At 42.6% G+C, this 19718-nt stretch overlaps 1 protein-coding gene across 3 annotated transcripts in view; it reads left to right on the top strand.

Moving 5' to 3' along the window:
• VMP1 (vacuole membrane protein 1) overlaps window positions 1-19718 on the top strand; it is a 224134-nt gene that overhangs the window by 175605 nt on the left and 28811 nt on the right. For all 3 annotated transcript variants that reach the window (XM_030186296.1, XM_030186295.1, XM_030186297.1), the window contains exons 9-10: window positions 907-1023; window positions 5158-5219. In XM_030186296.1, the coding sequence (XP_030042156.1) occupies window positions 907-1023; window positions 5158-5219 (179 nt within the window). The remainder of the gene's footprint in view (window positions 1-906; window positions 1024-5157; window positions 5220-19718) is intronic.

Raw genomic sequence — 19718 nt, 5'->3', positions numbered from 1 at the left:
AAATCTAAATGCCCCAGTGGATTATCTTACAGCTTCCCACTGTACCACAATCTCAAGCTTTATGAAAAGATTTATTCAGGTCAAGCCTCCACTGCAGAAGCCTGCTGTTCCTTGGGAATTTACCCTGGCACTAGCTTTATTAATGAAAGTGCTCTTGCATACTATCTTAAAAGAATCAAGTCTATCAGAAAACCTACACAGTTGTTCATCTCTAGCAAATTGACTAGATTCCTGCATTCAGTTCTGTTATGAACAGGCAAATGCTCCTCTCACTTCCAAGGAGGAGTCGCATCAGATTAGAGCTACTGTAGCTGTGGTCACCCTACTAAAGTCTGCATCACTAGATACTATTTGCAAGGCAGCAACATGGTCCTCTCCACATACCTTTATTTCACATTTCTGCCTGGACCAAGCTTCAGTAGTGTACAGTGCCTTCCATCAAGCTATTCTAGCCATTCTGTCAGAATGGGCTAAAACTTGTGGAAGGTACAAAGGATGGAGTAGCCCTAAACTTGAGTCACCCACTTGTGTACCTACTCAGTTTGTCAACAGAAAAAGCAGTGCTGCTCACCTATAACAGATGCTTTCCATAAACAGCAGGATTGATCAAACACATAGTCCCTCTCACTTCTCTGAGAGTTGCCTAATACCTTAAGCTGTAGACTTGCATGTAGCTGAGACTTCTACATACAGAAAGGGCCATGCGTGCTCAGAACTGTGAACTGTAGATCTGAGTTGTGGGATGATGATGTCACCCAGTTATGTGCCTGATCAACCCTGGTGAGCAATATTGCTTTTTACCATAGTCTTCAATAATTTTCTAGCAGGCAATGAAATGTCTTCTCTCCAAGAACAATTAAGGGTCACTTTTCAAGTTTTTGATCTAAAGCATTTGTTTCTTTGTAGATTCCGAATCCTCTATTTGATCTGGCAGGAATAACCTGTGGACATTTTCTAGTTCCTTTTTGGACCTTCTTTGGAGCAACTCTGATTGGGAAAGCAATAGTTAAGATGCACATCCAGGCAAGTACACTTTCAGAACTTCAACTTTTGTGCAAAATGCTCACTTGCTGTTTTCATCAGTGCAACGCAATAAGCCTTAAACCCCTTTTTATAGATTTAATGTCCTTGAAATTTGTTGGGAAGTAGGCTAGAGACAGAATGCCTTAACACAGTTAATTTGTTCAGAATATGGGGGAACCAAACCATCTATACTACTGCCTTATAAATCAACTGAGTGCCCTCAGTATGGCATCTGAAGTGACTGACTGGGTTAAAAATTGGTTAAATGGAAGGGGACAGAAGGTAGTGGTAAATGGAGCTCGCTCTGAGGAAAGGGGTGTTATCAGTGGTGTACTGCAGGGGTCAGTCCTCGGGCCGGCTCTTTTTAACATCTTTGTGAATGATATTGCGAAAGGGCTGTCTGGTAAGGTTTGTCTCTTTGTGGATGATGCCAAACTCTTTAATAGTGTGGACACCCCAGAGGGTGTGGTTGGCATGAGGAAGGATCTAGCGAAGCTTGAAGAATGGTCCAATAATTGGCAACTAAGATTTAATGCTAAGAAATGCAGAGTCATGCACTTGGATTACAATATAGGAGGCGAGGTGCATGAAAGAAGAGCGGTACTTGATAGTGTTTGTATCTGATGACCTTAAAGTCTCCAAACAGGTAGAAAAAGCGACGGTCAAAGCCAGAAGGATGTTTGGTTGCATAAGGAGAGGGATGACCAGCAGGAAAAAAGAGGTGATAGTGCCCTTGTGTAAGTCTCTAGTGAGACCCCATTTAGAGTACTGTGTGCAATTCTGGAGACCGCACCTACAGAAAGATATAAACAGGATGGAGTCAGTCCAGAGAGCGGCTACAAAATTAGTAAGTGGTTTTGGTCATAAAACTTATAGGGACAGGCTTATGAACCTCAACATGTATACACTGGAAGAGAGGCGGGAGAGAGGGGATATAATAGAGACTTTTAAATACTTCAGTGTCGTTAATGTACAGGAGGTGAGCCTTTTTCAAATAAAGAAAAACTCTGGAATGAGAAGGTACATGATGAAGTTAAGAGGACATAGGCTTAGGAGGAATCTAAGAAAATACTCTTTCACGGAAAGAGTGGTGGATCTGTGGAATGGCCTCCTGGTTAGAGGTCGTGGAGACGAGGACTGTGTCAGAATTTAAGAAAGCGTGAGACGGGCACGTGGGATCCCTTAGGAAAAGAAAGTTAGTGGTTACGGAGGATGGGCCATTTGTCCCTTATCTGCCACCTATGTGGTTTACCAGATTATATACCTAGGGTTCATACTAGATGGAAAAAGGTTTTATAGTTACATTACAAAAAATACGCATTGTTATATGTGTATGTCCGAGCCCATTTTTGATATACATTTCCCAAAATAACTTAGATAGAATGTTCTAAATCCCCTCCTTGGACTAGAGACAGGGAAAATGCATTCATTATCAAGCAAGGGCCCTGATCATTCTGGATATTACTGTTCTAAGGCCCAGTACCTTTTTACAAAATGTATTACACTTCATGTGTTCATTGAAAGTATATTATGGTTAGCCATTAGATGCTCTTTCCCTCTGTGTGAGTCTGCTTGTCCATTAGTCTTCAGTTGATACTGCTCCAGCTGGATTCAATAGCCCACAGTTGCAAGGCATAAGGCTGGCAAGAACCAGCTTACAGAGAGTGGTTTTTAAGACATTGAAGTCATGGCTGCCTGCCTTCCTAATTACTTCAACCGTAACCCCACCACAGATGAAAAATTACTTTCCCTGCCTTCAGTACATACTCATGTGTCTGTCTTCTCATTGCCCCACCAAAACTGTGTTTGTTAGTTAAAATTTGCTCTTCAAGTATTTGGCACAATTTCTAGGGTGAAGTGGCATATACATAAAGCAGGGGGACATTTTTCGGAGAAGAAAATGAAAATGTTTGTGTTAGCATTTTAAATACTGTGAACAGATTCATAAAACATTCTCCTATTCCTTATTTATTGGAAGTATCCTTTGTAAATTGGACTACTTATTTTATAGCCCGTGTGATTGGTTTACAATTTGTCAACTGTATGCTTTAGCACTTAAGCGTCCGATACTGCAGCGCACACACTTTTTTAATGGTTTCTGTCTACTTATAAACAAAATGAGCACAGACTATAAATTGTGTCTTATGGGAGGTACCTCTTATTGTAAAGAGGGTTACTTTTAAAAAGTTTGGGTGCAATGATAATAAAATGAACAAAGCTCTAGAGTGTGGAGGGTCATAGCATAGTTAGATTAGTGGGCTCAGAATGAGGAAAGCTAATGTTCCTTGTGAACTTAGGCAAGTCACTTCATCCTCTGTTGTCTTGGGTATAAACTTAGCTTGTAAGCCTCCTGAAGAAAGGGAACTGTCTACTGTAACTAAATGTAATTTGCCTTGAGTTACCAATGGAAGGGTGTGAGAAAATCTTAAAGTTAAAACCATTAGCAACAACAAATAGGCCTATTTACAAATGTGCAATAATATATTAATACATTAACGTGTCTGGTGTTCAGTTCACGTTACATTAGTGCATTCTCTGATATGAATTGTCTAGTCTATGGGAATGTTCACTACAGTGAACTTATATTAACAACTTAAAAATAGTTACAAAATATTCAGAATACAGTGGTACATTCGGCTGATCTGTTTTTAGTAGAATGGGTACAGAGAAGGCCCAAAAATTGTAGGGGTTTTTCCAATACTCTTCTCAGAAAAGATCCACAGCTTATAGCCCACTTTGGCAAGAGGGTATTTCAAGGGGTCATACTTCTTACATGCTTAGTGATGTCACCTATGCTGTGGAGGGCCTGTATCCTGTCTCCTCAGATTACCTGCTACAGAAAAGTTTTATAAAGTAATATGCTAGTTGGGGGGAGGGGGGGGGGGAAAATAAAGTTTGGTTTTAAGCTTCGTGACCTGTCGCTTGAATCCAACCAACATTTTGATTTATGGTTTGAATTTGATTTTTATATTTGCATTTTACCCTTGCTTTGTTTGGATTAAATACAGTGTCTTCTGGCCTGGCTCGAAAGACAATGAATCAAATTTATAAAACATTACAACAATATGTAGCCAAAGTGAGTTATTTAGCAAAACAAAATGACTACAGAATATAATTAAACATAAGTACAAAATAATACAGTGCAATCAATAACCCATACAATAAAAATATCAAAAATGGCAAAACCTAGCCCACCTTTTTACAAAAACCAGCACAACTATCAATACAATAGTAATTTTAAATCTCTAAATCCCACTTATTCAGTATAGTTTAATTGGTGTATTTCTGCAATCATACAAAACTCTTGTTGGTTTATTAAAACACAACAAAAATTATTTTTATATACTGCAATATTTTACTTCATTTTTATAATTTGCTTTATTTACACTGAGAAGCAGGAAGGGAGTAGAAAGATCCTTGAGTGATCAGACACCTAATTATGTTTATTATGTAATTCCTTAGCAGTTTGAGGGTAATTTTCTGAGGAGCCGCATTTATACATCTTCCATGACTAAGTACCCTGTTATAAAATAGAGTTTGGATACCATGAAAGCTTAACTTAGACCTGATGCTCCTGGATTTCCAGAAACAAATACACAAACTACTATCTTAGATTCCATAAATTATCACAACCTATTTTCCATTATAAATCTGATGAAACTTTTAGTCATGTAGCTTTGATTGGTTGCAACACTGGTCTGTTTTTAACTGCTTCAAAGTAGCAGTCTCTTCCTTGTAAACAGAAATCACTATAGCAACTCATTTTTCCTGCAGCAAAAAAAAAAAAAAATTTAATTAATATTTTAAATGTCTAGCTTGGTATAAAATAGTTTGTGACAATAGTGACCTCTAACTCAAGTATTTCCTTGCTGTTAAGGACCCAAGATGGAATTTTTCCAGTCAGTCAGTAAGTGCCAGGAAATGCCTTTCCCAGTGGTCGTCATTGTTTAAATACTTTCTGCAGTTGATAATTTATATTGTAAACAAAATATTTTCTTTTAATGATGTAAAACTGCTGGTTACTTGAAATACCAAGTGGTGTAGTAGTAGTCACCATCCCTCATACAAAACTCATTGTCTGTGCTTCCCTTGACTAAATATCCATTTTAAGTGCTGTTTTCCTGTTTCCTACAGAAGCTGTTTGTTATTATCACGTTCAGCAAGCATATAGTGGAACAGATGGTATCCCTAATAGGGTAAGTAACTGATTTAGGACAGGCAGTCTCATTTCCCTGTTGACAAAACATGCAAAAGACTATGACTTATTGGCCCTAAGACAGGTTTTTAAAAATTAGTTTTGTTTGCACTGATTTTCAGTTCATTATATCATGCAACAGAATTCATCTGGCTTGAACCTTCAGCTTGTTAATGTACAGTATAGCTCAAATGACTGTAGAAATGTTTACTGCAGAGTAACTTGCTATTATATGCTGGCTGTGGCTCCCACTAAAAAATCAAACTAGAATAGTCATGCCAATGTTCCTCCTTGCTTCGTGCTCGCTTTCAGTAATAGTGCAGTGCACTTGTTCTTTGAATGAAAAGCAGCACATTAAGGGGCCTGTTTGCTAATCTGTTTTAACTGTTCAGTGCAGCTTTCAGTGCACACCAGCAGCACAGCGCTTCTGAATTATATAGAGTGGAGAGAAGTAGCCTAATGGTCAGAACAGCAGGCTGAGAATAAGGGAAGCCCGGTTCCTATCCCATTGTGGTTCCTTGTTAACTTAGGGTTATCAATAGAAATCAAACAAAATAAAACATGGAAAAGAAAATAAGATGATACCTTTTTTATTGGACATAACTTAATACATTTCTTGATTAGCTTTCGAAGGTTGCCCTTCTTCCTCAGATCGGAAATAAGCAAATGTGCTAGCTGACAGTCACTTAACCCTTCATTGCTTCAGGTACACAGTGAAAGGCAGTTCTATAACTGGGCACATGCAGTTACACAAGCCTTGTGCACAATAGTACACTACTCACTATTCTGTAAGATAGCACATAACTACAAGGGGACATACGTGTAAGTGGGCATGTCTCCAACTTATGCACATAACTTCCAGAATATGAGAAGTTAGATGCATTGCATGGTGCTCTTAGACGTGCCCGTTAAAGCTAGCCATAGACCTGGCGTAATTGGTTCTGCCTAAACTTAGGTGCATCAATGCAAGCTTCTGCTAGTATTCTATAATGGAATTACCAGTATACAATAGGCGCTCCCCACTCTGGATTGGGGCGCCTAAATGGAGACATCTCAGTGTTTCCCAAGTTGGTCTTGGAGCACCTCCTTGCCAGTCAGGCTTTCAGGATATCCACATTGATTATGCATGAAAGAGATTTGCACACAATGGAGGACTCTATGCAAATCAGTCTTGTACATATTCATTGTAGATATCTTGAACACCTGACTGGCAAGGGGGTACTCTAGGACCGACTTGGGAAACACTGCCTTAGATTGTAAACTCTCCATGAACAGGAAAATACTTAGTGAACTTGAATGTAACTCACCTTGAGCTACTACTTAAAAAAAAAAAAAGTGTGAGCTAAATCCAAAAATCCCTTCCATAATGTGGAAAACACCAATTTGGGAATGGAATGGGTAGTGACTTTACTTTATGGAGGGCATTTTATAAGGTTTACATGCCATTTATACATTCAGATTCCCTACTCATGTAAATAGCAATTTCAGAAAGCTGCTCTTTGCATGTTTAGATTACATGTGCAGTTGGAAGATAGCATTTTGTAGGTGTGGTTTGGGAGGGCTGCAAAGTATGTGTGTGATTTAAATTTTACAACAGCAATGCATGCATATTTTAAGCAGATCTGGGTGTTAGCATTTACTCCTGCTCTGAGGCAGATGTGTTGGCTAGCAGCTCAGTTTAACCTGGTATTTGCACGAGTGATTGGGGGGCAATTGTGCTTAGCACTACAAAATTTTATTTTAAAAAGGAAGCTTTTCACTCGGCTCCTAAATTAACTCTTACAGAACATCCACTTTTATGAAATCTGTCTCTCACACATGAAGAAGCCAGCATTTACATGTACAGCATCCCTTTAAAAAAATATACCTTTCATTGTAAAATACAAGCTCTCTTTGGGTATGCCACACGTTTCCCACAGCCTTGTAGGTATTTTCCAAATGGTTCCATGTTCAGTAAACCTTTATAAAGTACCTTGCAAACTGTAAATGTCCTGACTTGGACATCCCTTTTGTCCCTATGCAAAATCAGACTGCAGTTAATGTGAAAGTCATTACAGCAAGTTAACTAGTAACATACATGGGAGATAATCCAGAGCAGTTCATGCTACTTCAAGAGGTGTAACTAAGTACATTGCACGTTATATGCAAGTTTCTATAATTGCATTGTAGTTATTGTGTTTTGCCACATGGTAACAGCCAAAATTAACTGCAAAACCTTAACACACTCTAGTAAATAGGGGCCCCGAATATTTAGTATTTTTCTTATATTTATTTATTTATTTGCTGCATTTGTATCCCACATTTTCCCACCTATTTGCAGGCTTAATGTGGTTTACATTATGCCGCAATGGCGATCGCCATTAACGGAATGAGAAGCTCAGATTATTGATACAATTAAGGTATATAAAAGTAACAGAAAAATAGGGAGTAAATAAATAAGCAATTCATATCAGGCATATGAGATCAAGGACAAGGTATAGCATACAATAATAATAATGTGATTAAAGTAACCTAATAATAAGAGTTCGATAATGGTTTGTTCTGGTGTAGTTTTGAAATTAAGTCTTTTAAGAAGGATTCATTTCATAAGTCTCTTTAAACAGGTTATTCTTCAACAGTTTCGGAAGGTTGTCAGATCATGCATTGTTTTTATCGCATTTGGTAATGCATTCCATATTTGCGTGCAGATGTAAGAGAAGCTAGATGCATGTATTGCTTTATATTTAAGTCCTCTGCAATTGGGATAGTGGAGGTTTAAGAAAATGCGTGATGAACTTTTTGTATTTCTTGCTGGTAAATCTACTAGATCTGACATATATGATGGGGCCTCTCCATGAATGACTTTATGAACCAAGGTGCAGATCTTGAATGTAATTCGATCTTTTAGTGGGAGGCATGTAATTTTTTTTCTGAGGGGGTTTGGCGCTTTCATATTTCGCTTTTCCGAATATGAGTCTGGCTGCAGTGTTCTGGGTAGTCTGGAGGTTCTTAATAATTTGTGCTTTGCATCCGGCGTAGATGGAATTCCAATAGTCCAAATGGCTTAATACCAGTGATTGCACCAAATTGCGGAATACCTCCCTTGGGAAAAAAGGTTTCACTCTTAAGCTTCTTTATAACATTTTTCACGTGACTATTTAGGGTAAGATTTCGGTCTAATATGACACCCAGGAGTTTCAGGGTGTCCGCAACAGGGAGAGAGTGACTTGGTGTATTTATCGTGGTATAGATGGTTTTATTATATTGCGATGAAAGGATAAGGCATTGTGTCTTTTCTGCATTAAGCTTTAATTGGAATGCATCCGCCCATGAGTTCATTATTTGGAAGCTGTGATTGATTTTATCTGTGATTTCTGATAAATCATTTTTGAACAGGATATATATCATAACATCATCAGCATAGATGTACGGATATTCAGTTCAGAGCGTGGAAGAAATAATATAGATCACCAGCATCAAGGCTGTTAACATTGATATCTGTCAGTTGGGTAAAGTTCTGCATTCACAAGTCTTGCCAGTTTTATATAGTAATAATATACCCTGCAACCATTAGAAAATGTTTTGTCCATTGAGCTGAGCCTTTCCGCAAGCAACCAGTATTCTGCTATTATAATTCTCCTGTGTTTCTGGAGCGCACCATAAGCATCTCCATTCTCCAAATTTCCTGTAAGTCTACTTAAAGTGCATTTCTACTATGTACTAATATGTACTGTTTAGACCTAGTAGCTTCTCTGTCACTGTCTGTGTTTGTTGTCTTTAATAACTTTTCTGTTTGTTTTCCTAGTCATGGTAAGTTTTCAGTACTTGTTAGGGGAGGGGGGAACATGAGACATCTGACAGAGGTGATGTATTTCCAAATCCATGTATACCTGTGGATCATGGATGTGCACATCCTAGAATGCGGACTCCTTAGTTCTGGTTAGAGCTTTTTTATCCAACTAATTGTTTTTTTTTCTAGGGCATACTTCTCAGTGACTGTAGCACATGCTGAAAATATTTTGGTATAAAAGGTGTGGCTCTAATTTTATTGTCCATTCTGCAGATTATCAATTTATTTAGCAAAATATTTTTCTTTTCCCTGTCATAGTAAAGGGGAAAAAAAATCTTTCTTTGTGAATCACTTCAGAAATATTTGGAGGGGAAGGGGTGGGAAGTGATTGGTGGTATATGAGCTTTTCATAACAAAGAATGCAATCTCCAACTGAGAACAGTTTTGGGCAGTTTTTTTTTATGTGAAACCAAATAAGACTGGTTTACCCAGGAGTTTATATTAGGGAATTCCCAGTTGAAGTCCAATAGTGATACAAACTGTAGAACTTCTCTGGCAGTAAATTGATGACTGGTATTGTGGTATGTGAATCAGCATATGGTAGAATGGGAGAATCTGTAATCTAGGTAGCAGGAGAAGGTTCTGATAAATAGGCAAGATAATGGTTGTCGTCATCAAAGCACCATTTCAAAACAGCTATGCAGTTGTGCTCTGATACCTTCATGATCAAAAGCAAACGCTGACACTAGAGGCTGTTAGCGCCATACTAGCACCGGCATTTGCTACTGCCCCATGATTAGAGCCCTCGAGTGTGTGAAACAACGCGCTTGAGGGCTCTTTGCACAAGTAGCATGCTAATGCATGCTAAACAGGGCTCAGCGCATTCATCACCAATGATCAGCGGCCAGTACACCAAAATTTGGGTCGCTGGCCGCGGCAAACCCTACACCAGCTCCGAGCTGGCATTAGGGTTTGCAGATCATTGGGGGAGGAATGGTGAGCCCTCTCCAGCATGTTGTTGCATGCTGGCAGGCCCCCGTTCCCCCCCCCAAAGCAAACCTGCCAACAGGGGGCTGGAGGTCCAGCGGACCTCCGGTCCCCCCGACGATCCCACCCCCCCCCCCCCCCAGGTTCAGGGAGGGCTGGAGATCCGGTGGATCTCCAGCCCTCCCCCAACCCCCAGAAAATGGTCCCTGGTGGTCTAGTGGCCGCCGGCCAAGCCCCCTCCCACCCTCCCACCCAGCATATAATTTCATCATGTCCCCTGGTCTTTAATCTTTTTAAAAAAGTGAAAAGTTGATTCACTTTTACCTGTTCTGCACCACTCACGATTTTATAGACCTCAGTCATATCCCCCCTCATCTATATAAATAATTCTCACCTCCAACGTTCAGAACCTCACTGTGTGGCAGGGAAACACTGAAGCCCTGTAGTCTTCTAGGTTGCAGCACCACTCACTCTCACTCATAGACCCACCCTCAGCCACGCCCCATCCACACATAATTCACAACCCCAACATTCTAAATGCAAATTTGTAGTTGCAAGATCCCATGAGCTTATGCCCCGCCCTCGCGTCACAATGTGATGACGTGGAGGGCGGGGCTATGACACTCAGCCAATCGCCAGTTCCACCGCCCTCCGACGTACCCCCTCCCCCGACGCACTGCGAGAAACAGCGGACTACGCAGGACCTCCACCCCCAACGCAGAGCGACAAATACCGAGCTACGCAGGGGGAGGAGTGCCATCCGAACACCTGAGCCGCCGGGAACCCGAAGCTGCCGCCCGCAAAAACAAAACTACCCGCCTGCACCCTCCCCACGCTGCCACGTTGCCGTCCTGCGTCCTCCCGACGCTGCCGCAGATAAACCTTGCTAGCACCCATTTTATGGCTCACAGAAACGGGCCTTTTTTAATAGTAAGTACATAAGTAATGCCATACTGGGAAAAGACCAAAGGCCCATCAAGCCCAGCATCCTGTCCCCGACAGCGGCCAATCCAGGTCAAGGGCACCCGGCAGCTTCCCAAACGTACAAACATTCTATACGTTATTCCCGAAATTCTGGATTTTTCCAAGTCCATTTAGTAGCGGTCTATGGACTTGTCCTTTAGGAAACCGTCCAAACCCTTTTTAAATTCTGCCAAGCTAACCGCCTTCACCACATTCTCCGGCAACGAATTCCAGAGTTTAATTACGAGTTGGGTGAAGAAAAAATTTTCTCCTATTTGTTTTAAATGTACTACACTGTAGTTTCATCGCATGCCCCCTAGTCCTACTATTTTTGAAAAGCGTGAACAGACACTTCACATCCACCTGTTCCACTCCACTCATTATTTTATACTAGTAAAAGAGGCCCGTTTCAGAGCAAATGAAACGGGCGCTAGCAAGGTTTTCGTCGCCAACACCCCCCCTCCCTCCCTCCCTCCCTGGCCAACCCCTTCGTTGTTCTGCCATTGCTCCGCCCCCCAACGTCATGACGTTTGACGCGAGGGCGGGGCCCGGAGCGATTTCTCACCCCACCCCGCCTCCCTGCCTCCCTCCCCGCCAACCCCTTCGTTGTTCTGCTATTGCTCCACCCTCGAGGGCGGGGCCCGGAGCGATTTTGGTGGCTTCACCACCACGAACCTTCGAACCTTTTTGAAGGAAGTCAGGGCTTGGCTTCACTGACATCAGTGTCTTCAGAACGTTGAGGGTGAGTTTTATTATAGTAGATACCTTTATCATGTCTCCCCTCAGCCGTCTCTTCTCCAAGCTGAAAAGCCCTAGCCTCCTTAGTCTTTCTTCATAGGGAAGTCATCCCATCCCCGCTATCATTTTCGTTGCCCTTCGCTGCACCTTTTCCAATTCCACTATATCTTTCTTGAGATGCAGCGACCAGAATTGGACACAATACTCAAGGTGCGGTTGCACCATGGAACGATACAACGGCATTATAACATCCTCACACCTGTTTTCTATACCTTTCCTAATACCCAACATTCTATTCGCTTTCCTAGCCACAGCAGCACACTGAGCAGAAGGTTTCAGTGTATTATCAACGACGACACCCAGATCCCTTTCTTGGTCCGTAACTCCTAACGTGAAACCTTGCATGATGTAGCTATAATTCTGGTTCTTTTTTCCCACATGCATCACCTTACAGTTGCTCTCATTAAACGTCATCTGCCATTTAGCCTCCCAGTCTCCCAGTCTCGTAAGGTCCTTCTGTAATTTTTCACAATCCTCTCGCGAATTAACGACTTTGAATAACTTTGTGTGATCAGCAAATTTAATTACCTTGCTAGTTACTCCCGTCTCTAAATCATTTATAAATATATTAAAGAGCAGCGGTCCTAGCACTGACCCCTGAGGAACCCCACTAACTACCCTTCTCCATTGTGAATACTGCCCATTTAACCCCACTCTCTGTTTCCTATCCTTCAACCAGTTTTTAATCCACAATAGGACATTACCTCCTATCCCATGACCCTCCAATTTCCTCTGTAGCCTTTCATGAGGCACTTTGTCAAACGCCTTTTGAAAATCCAGATACACAATATCAACTGGCTCCTCTTTGTCCACATGTTTGTTTACTCCTTCAAAGAATTGAAGTAAATTGGTCAGGCAAGATTTCCCCACATTAAAGCCGTGCTGACTTGGTCTCAGTAATCCACGTCCTCGGATGTGCACTGTAATTTTGTTTTTAATAATAGCCTGTACCATTTTCCCCGGCACCAACGTCAGACTCACCGGTCTATAATTTCCCAGATCTCCCCTGGAACCTTTTTAAAAAATCGGCGTTACATTGGCCACCCTCCAATCTTCCGGTACCACACTCGATTTTAAGGATAAATTGCAAGTTCATTTTTCAGTTCTATCAGTACTCTAGAATGAATACCATCCGGTCCAGGTGATTTGCTACTCTTCAGTTTGCCGTACTGCCCCATTACGTTCTCCAGGTTTACCGTGAATTCAGTAAGTTTCTCCGACTCGTCCGCTTGAAATACCATTTCTGACACCAGTATCCCACCCAAATCTTCCTCGGTGAAGACTGAAGCAAAGAATTCATTTAATCTCTCGGCTACGTCTTTGTCTTCCTTGATCGCCCCTTTTACCCCTCGGCTCCCCCTTCCTCAGAATGTTGCCCAGCTCCTAACAAATCTAAAACCCTCCTCCCTGCACCATCGTCTCATCCACGCATTGAGACTCCGGAGCTCTGCCTGCCTCTTGGGCCCTGCGCGTGGAACGGGTAGTATTTCAGAAAATGCCACCCTAGAGGATCTGGATTTGAGCTTTCTTCCTAAAAGCCTAAATTTGGCTTCCATAACCTCTCTCCCACATTTTCCTACGTCATTGGTGCTCACATGTACCAAGACAGCCGGCTCCTCCTCAGCACTATCTAAAATCCTATCTAGGTGCCGCGTGAGGTCCGCCACCTTCGCACCAGGCAGGCAAGTCACCAGGCAATCCTCCTGTCCACCAGCCACCCAGCTATCTACATTCCTAATGATTGAATCGCCAAGTATGACAGCTGTTCTAATCTTTTCCTCCCGGTCAGCCATTGGAGATTCATCCTCAGCTGTCTCTTTTCCAACTGAAGAGCCATAACCTCTTTAGCCTTTCCTCACATGGGAGGAGTTCCATCCCGTTTATCGTTTTGGTCGCTCTTCTTTGAACCTTTTCTAATTCCACTATATCTTTTTTGAAATAGGCAACCAGAATTGAATGCAATACTCAAGGTGAGGGCACACCATGGAGCGATATAGAGGCATTATAATATTCTTGTCTTATTTTGCATCCCTTTCCTAATAATTCCTAGCATCCTGTTTGCTTTTTTGACCGCCATTGCACACTGGGCAAACGATTTCAGCATATTGTCTAAGATGACACCTAGATCTTTTTTTTTTGTGTTCTGACTCCTAAGGTGGATCCTAGCATCAGGTAACTATGATTCGGATTATTCTTCCCAATGTGCATCACTTTACATTTGTCCACATTAAACTATCTGCCTTTGGATGCCCAGTCTTCTAGTTTTATAAGGTCTTCCTGCAATTTTTCACACTCCACATGCGTTTTGACAATTTTGAATAGTTTTGTGTCATCTGCATCTCACTCGTTCTGATTTCCAGATCATTTATAAATATGTTAAATAGCACTGGCCCCAGTATACAGATCTGTGTGTCACTCCACTATTCACCCTCTTCCGTTGAGAAAAATGGCCATTTAACCCTACCCTCTGTTTTCTGTCCAATAACCAATTCTTAATCTACAGAAGGACAATGGCTCCTATCCCATGACTTTTTTAATTTTCTCAGGAGTTTCTCATGAGGAACTTTGTCAAAAGCTTTCTGAGCATCTAAATACACTACATCAACCAGCACACCATTATCCACATGTATATTGATACCTTCAAAGAAATGAAACAAATGGGTGAGGCAAGCTGGGTTAAACCCATTCTGACTCTGTCCCATTAAACCACATTTGTCTACATGTTCTGTAATTTTATTCTTTATAATAGTTTCCACTATCTTGTCCGGAACTATCTTCAGGGTTACCAGTCAATAAATTTCCCAGATCACCCCACAATCTTTTTAAAAAATTGGTGAAATTGGCCACCCTCCAATCTTCAGGTACTACGGATGATTTTAACAGGTTACTAACAGCAGATCAGCAGTTTCATATTTGAGTTCTTTCAGTACCCTGGGGTGTATACCATCCAGTCCAAGTGATTAATCACTCTTTTTAACATGTCGGTTTGGCTCAGTATATCTTTCAGTTTCTCCGATACTTCTCATAAAGAAGACTGCGGAAATTCAAGCAAAATCGGGGAACAATGATCCTAATCGCTCCATTCTGGCCGAGACAGATCTGGTTCTCTCTTTTTCTGGAGTTATACTCCAAGGAGCCATGGAGATTGGAGTGTTTTCCGACCCTCATAATGCAGAATGAGGGGTCCCATCTGTATCCCAACCTGGCTCTCATAGCTTAGATGTTGAGAGCGTGGAATTTCAGTCATTGAACCTTCCTGAGGGTGTCTCTAAAATCTTTCTTGCTTCCAGGAAAGATTCCACTAAGAAGTGTTTTTATTTTAAATGAAGGAGGTTTGCCATCTAGTGTGAGGATAAGGCCCTAGATCGTTTATCGTGCCCTACACAAAAACTGCTTTGAATATCTTCTGCACCTCTGAGTCTGGGTTAAAAAACAACTCTGTAAGGGTATGTCTCAGTGCAATCAGTGCTTACCATTTTTCATGTAGGAGGTAAGCCCATCTCTGTGCAGTCTCTAATTGTTTGATTCATTAGGGGTTTGATGTCAACAGATCCCCCAGTCAAATCTCCTAATGTGTCATGGGATCTCAGTGTCATTCTTACCCAGCTGATGAGAGCTCCTTTTGAGCTACTTGATTCCTGTCATCTGAAGTATTTGAATCTGGAAAGTTGTGTGGTGGCAGTCATTTCAGCTCTCTGTGAGCTTCAGGCCCTAGTAGCTGATCCACCTTACATGAAGTTTCATCACAATAGGGTACTTCTTCGCATGCATCCTAAGTTCCTTCCTAAGGTATTGTTGGAGTTCCATCTTAATCAGTTGTTCTGTCATTTTTTCCAAAGCTGCATGCCCATCCCGATGAGAGTGTACTGCATGCCTTGGACTGTAAGCGAGCCTTATCCTTCTATCTGTAGCAGATTAAAACTCACAGACAGTCCTCCTAGCTTTTTGTTTCTTTTGACCAAAGCAGGATGGGGTTAGCCATCGGCAAACACACTATTTCCAACTGACTAGCAGGTTGCATCTCCTTCGCTTATGCCCAGGCTGGGCTGACTCAAGATGGTCATGTCAAAACTCATAATGTCTGAGCCATGGCTATGTAGGTAGCCCACTTGAGGCCAGCCTCCATCGAGGAGATATGCAAGGTTGCAGTGTAGTCTTCGGTCCACACATTCACATCTCATTTCTGCCTTGGCCAGGATACCTGATGTAACAGCTGGTTTGGTGTGACAGTTCTGCAGAATTTGTATGATGTCTAGAGTCCAACTCCATCCTCCTAGGCCCAGTTTTTTTCTGTTCCAGGCTGCACCGTCACAAATAGTATGTATATAGTTTAAGGTTGATTGACTACAAGACCTCAACTTTTCGAGTCCCTATTGTCTTAGCATTATTGTTTTTGGTGATCCTGGTATCTAGGGACATATAAGAATACCAATGGCCTGCTTGTCTTTTCTGGGAGTGCATTGCCCAGTGTGAGGGACTACTCCAGAGAAAGCTCATCGGTGGTTGTTACCCATTGGAGAGGGTGTGGTTAGGGATACTCCTTGGGAGAACCTTGGTGACTGTGGAAGTACATAGAGGGAGATCCTGTTCAAGTACACTGGCTCATCTCTTTTAAGAGCCTTGAAGATCAGAGATATTTAAATTTAGCACTGTATGGTACTGATAGTCAGTGGCATAGCCAGACAGCCAATTTTGGATAAGCCTGAATCCAAAGTGGGTGGGCACAAAATGTTTTCTCTGACCCTGCCCCCTCCTTCCCCACCACTCTCCACTCCTCCCCTGGCACTTTCCAACTCAAAATATAAATAATTTAGCTCATGAGGATCCCCAAGCTCTGTCAGCTGAAGATTTTCTCCGAAGATGGCCAGAACTCCCTTTTACCAAGCTTGGCAGGCAACAGCAGCAGCAACTCCTTGAGCCACCAATGCCAGCACCCCACACATGCTTAGTTATTGGTGACTCAAGGGCGCTGCTGCCATCTGCCAAGCTCAGTAGAAGGGAGTTTTGGCTGTCTTCAAAGGAGGTCCTCAGCTGGTGGGGCTTGGGGACCTCTCTACCACCTACAGCAAAGTATCAGACATGCTAGGGCCCATGGCAGAAAATAAAGAAGACCCCCCCACTAATTCTCTCTCCTTCCTATCTCCAATCTCCTTACCTGACATTACAAGCACACTGACAGACCCTCACCAAGTACAGAACAAGGGTTCACAAATTAGAAATAAAAATATGTAGACAAAAATTGAACTGGTAACCTCGGCATGCACTGCAACAGTGGAGAAATAGAAATGTATTTCCTTTCCTATTGAACACAATAAAAAGACATTCACTAAACACATTTCCCAATCTAATATATTTCAGTCAATAAATTCAATATAAAATGCCTTTTCTACCTTTTGATATCTGGACATTTTATTTTTCCATCATGTTATTTTTAGTTGTTCTTTTCTGCTTTCCTGTTTGTCTTCTGTTTCCTCTCATCCACCCTCATGTCCAGCATCGCTCTCTTTTTCCTCTTCCTCTTTCCCCTCTCCCATTGTTCACCATCTTTCTCTCTTTCCTCCTTTGCATCCCAAGTCTAACATCTTTCTTCCCACCCCGCAGCATCCCTCCATATCTCCCTCCCCTCTATCACTATGTCCAACATTTCTCCCTTTCTCCCCTGTGCAGCATTTCTCCCTCCCTCCATCCCTTCCAGGTCTAACATTTCTTCCTCTCTTGACCTTCACCCCTCCTTGCAGCATCTCTCCTTCCCTCTGCCCACCCCACCCTACACTACATCCAGCAATTCTCCCTCTCTCCCCCTCCCATGCAGCATCTCTCCCTCCCTCCCTTCTTCATGTCCAACAATTATTCCTCCACCCCCCCATGTCCAACAATTATCCCTTTCTTCTTCCCCACCCCGTGCAAAATCTCTCCTTCTCTCCCAATGCAGCATCTTTCAAAAATTCATCGGCCAGCACAGTGTAAGAATCGCTACTTGCTGACCTGGAAGCCTTCTCTCTGCCACATTCCTCCCAGGCTGTAAAAACAGGAAGTTGCATCAGAGTTTGGGGGGGGGGGGGGAGGGAGGGACGTGGTAGAGGGAAGCATCAGCAACAATTCTTACATGCTGCAAGCGACCCTTTGAAGACAGATGCAGAGGGACAGCGGCAAGAGCCTAGCTTGCTTCCCAATGCCGGCGTTGTCAAGGGTAGACCGCTACTGGGTGAGCTTTGAGCCCAAGGTGGGTGGGCCCAGCCCCACCCATGGCTGTGCCCCTGCTAATAGCCAGTGAAGTTTTGCACAAATGACATGATATGATTATGTTGCTTACAATGTTCTATCAGTTGTGCTGTGGCATTCTGAATGAAGTGGAAGAGTAACCTAGTGGTTAGAGCACCTGACTGAAACCAGGTTCAAAGACCACTGCTGCTCGTTGTAGTCTTGGGCAAGTCACTCAAGCATCAGTTGCCTCAGGTACAAAATTAAAAAGCATTTCTATAACTGGGCTCGTGCAGTTATGTGCGTCTTACACATGTAAGTACATAGACAAGAGGCACTTATGTAAGTGCGGTATGTGCTATTCTGTAAGATAGCATGTATGTAATATAGTGTGTAACTGCAAAAGGGCATAAACATAAGTGGAGCATGGGAGTGCCCCCAACCTACACACACATTTTATAGAATACTAGTAAAAAAGGCCCGTTTCTGACACAAATGAAACGGGCTCTAGCAAGGTTTTCCTCTGAGTGTGTATGTTTGAGAGAGAGTGTGTGTGAGAGATGGAGTGTGTGTGTCATAGAGAGAGAGACAGAGACAGCGTGTTTGTGTGAGAGACAGAGTGTCTGTGTGTGTGAGACTGTTCGTGTGTGATAGACAGGGATTGTGTCAGAGAGAGTGTATGTGAGAGACAGTGAGTGAGTGAGAGCCCCCACCCCCACCTCTCTGGTCTCAGGACCCCCTGCCCCCCTCCAGCCATCCATGTCCAGCGACCCTCCTCTCCCCCTGCCCCCCCTGCAGCTACCCATGTCCAGCAACCCTCCCCTCCCCCCCTCCAGCTACCCATGTCCAGCGACCCTTCCCCCCCCCCCCCCCCCCCAGCGCATCAAACCCCCTCTCCACCCGCAGCTGCAAGTGGTAACGCTGTCCGGCCGCTGCTGCTTCTGTTGAGCAGCAGTGGCCACTTCAAAAAGAAAAGAAGCGATAAATGTTTTTAAACCCAGCCCAAATCATTCGGAAATGCCCGAGTCTTAAAACGCAGTCTCTGCAGCCGCTCCTCCTCTCGCCTCCACGTCACTGCTTCTGGAGTAAGACCCCGTAGGCGCACAGTGACGTAACAGGCGAGAGGAGGAGCGGCTGCAGAGAATGCCTTTTAAGACTCGGGCATTTGCAGGTCAAGGTCTTTCAGAAAGTGTGGCAACCATATGAAAGTGTGAGGGAAGGATTATTAATGTACACCATAGTGCTAGATGGAGGGGAGGGGAGGAGGATGGGGGGGGGGGGTCATGGGGAGGCTTCTCAAGCGTTGCTAAGATTTGCTAACAGGAAAATGTATGAAGAGTTATGGAAATGTTTTGTTTGGAATTATAAAATCTTAATAAAAACAAGATTAAAAAAATTTTTAACATTCAATGAGTGGCATATAGGTACAGAATAACATCTGAGTTATAAAGTAGAAAGGAAAGAAGGAAAAATATTTTGATGTTATGTATTTTGGTTTGTTTTCCTTGTATTATGTTTTTGTGATGAGTGCAAGCACGTATCCTATTGATAATTGGTGTTCCTTTCTGTCTAATTTTAATTTTGTGATTGCATACCGCTTTGGTCTGTGCATCAGTTTAAGCGGTATATCAAGAATTCAATAAACAAACATATATTTAAAAAAAAAAGACTCGGGCATTTGCGAATGATTTGGGCTGTGTTTTAAAACATTTTTCGTTCTTTTTGTAGTGGCCGCTGCTGCTCAACAGGAGAAGCAGCAGCGGCCGGACAGCGTTACTACTG

The sequence above is a fragment of the Microcaecilia unicolor genome, chromosome 13 (assembly GCF_901765095.1).
Source record: "Microcaecilia unicolor chromosome 13, aMicUni1.1, whole genome shotgun sequence".
Classification (NCBI taxonomy): Eukaryota; Metazoa; Chordata; class Amphibia; order Gymnophiona; family Siphonopidae; genus Microcaecilia; species Microcaecilia unicolor.
Note: the sequence above shows the minus strand (reverse complement) of the source record. Positions and strands in the feature narration are given on the sequence as shown.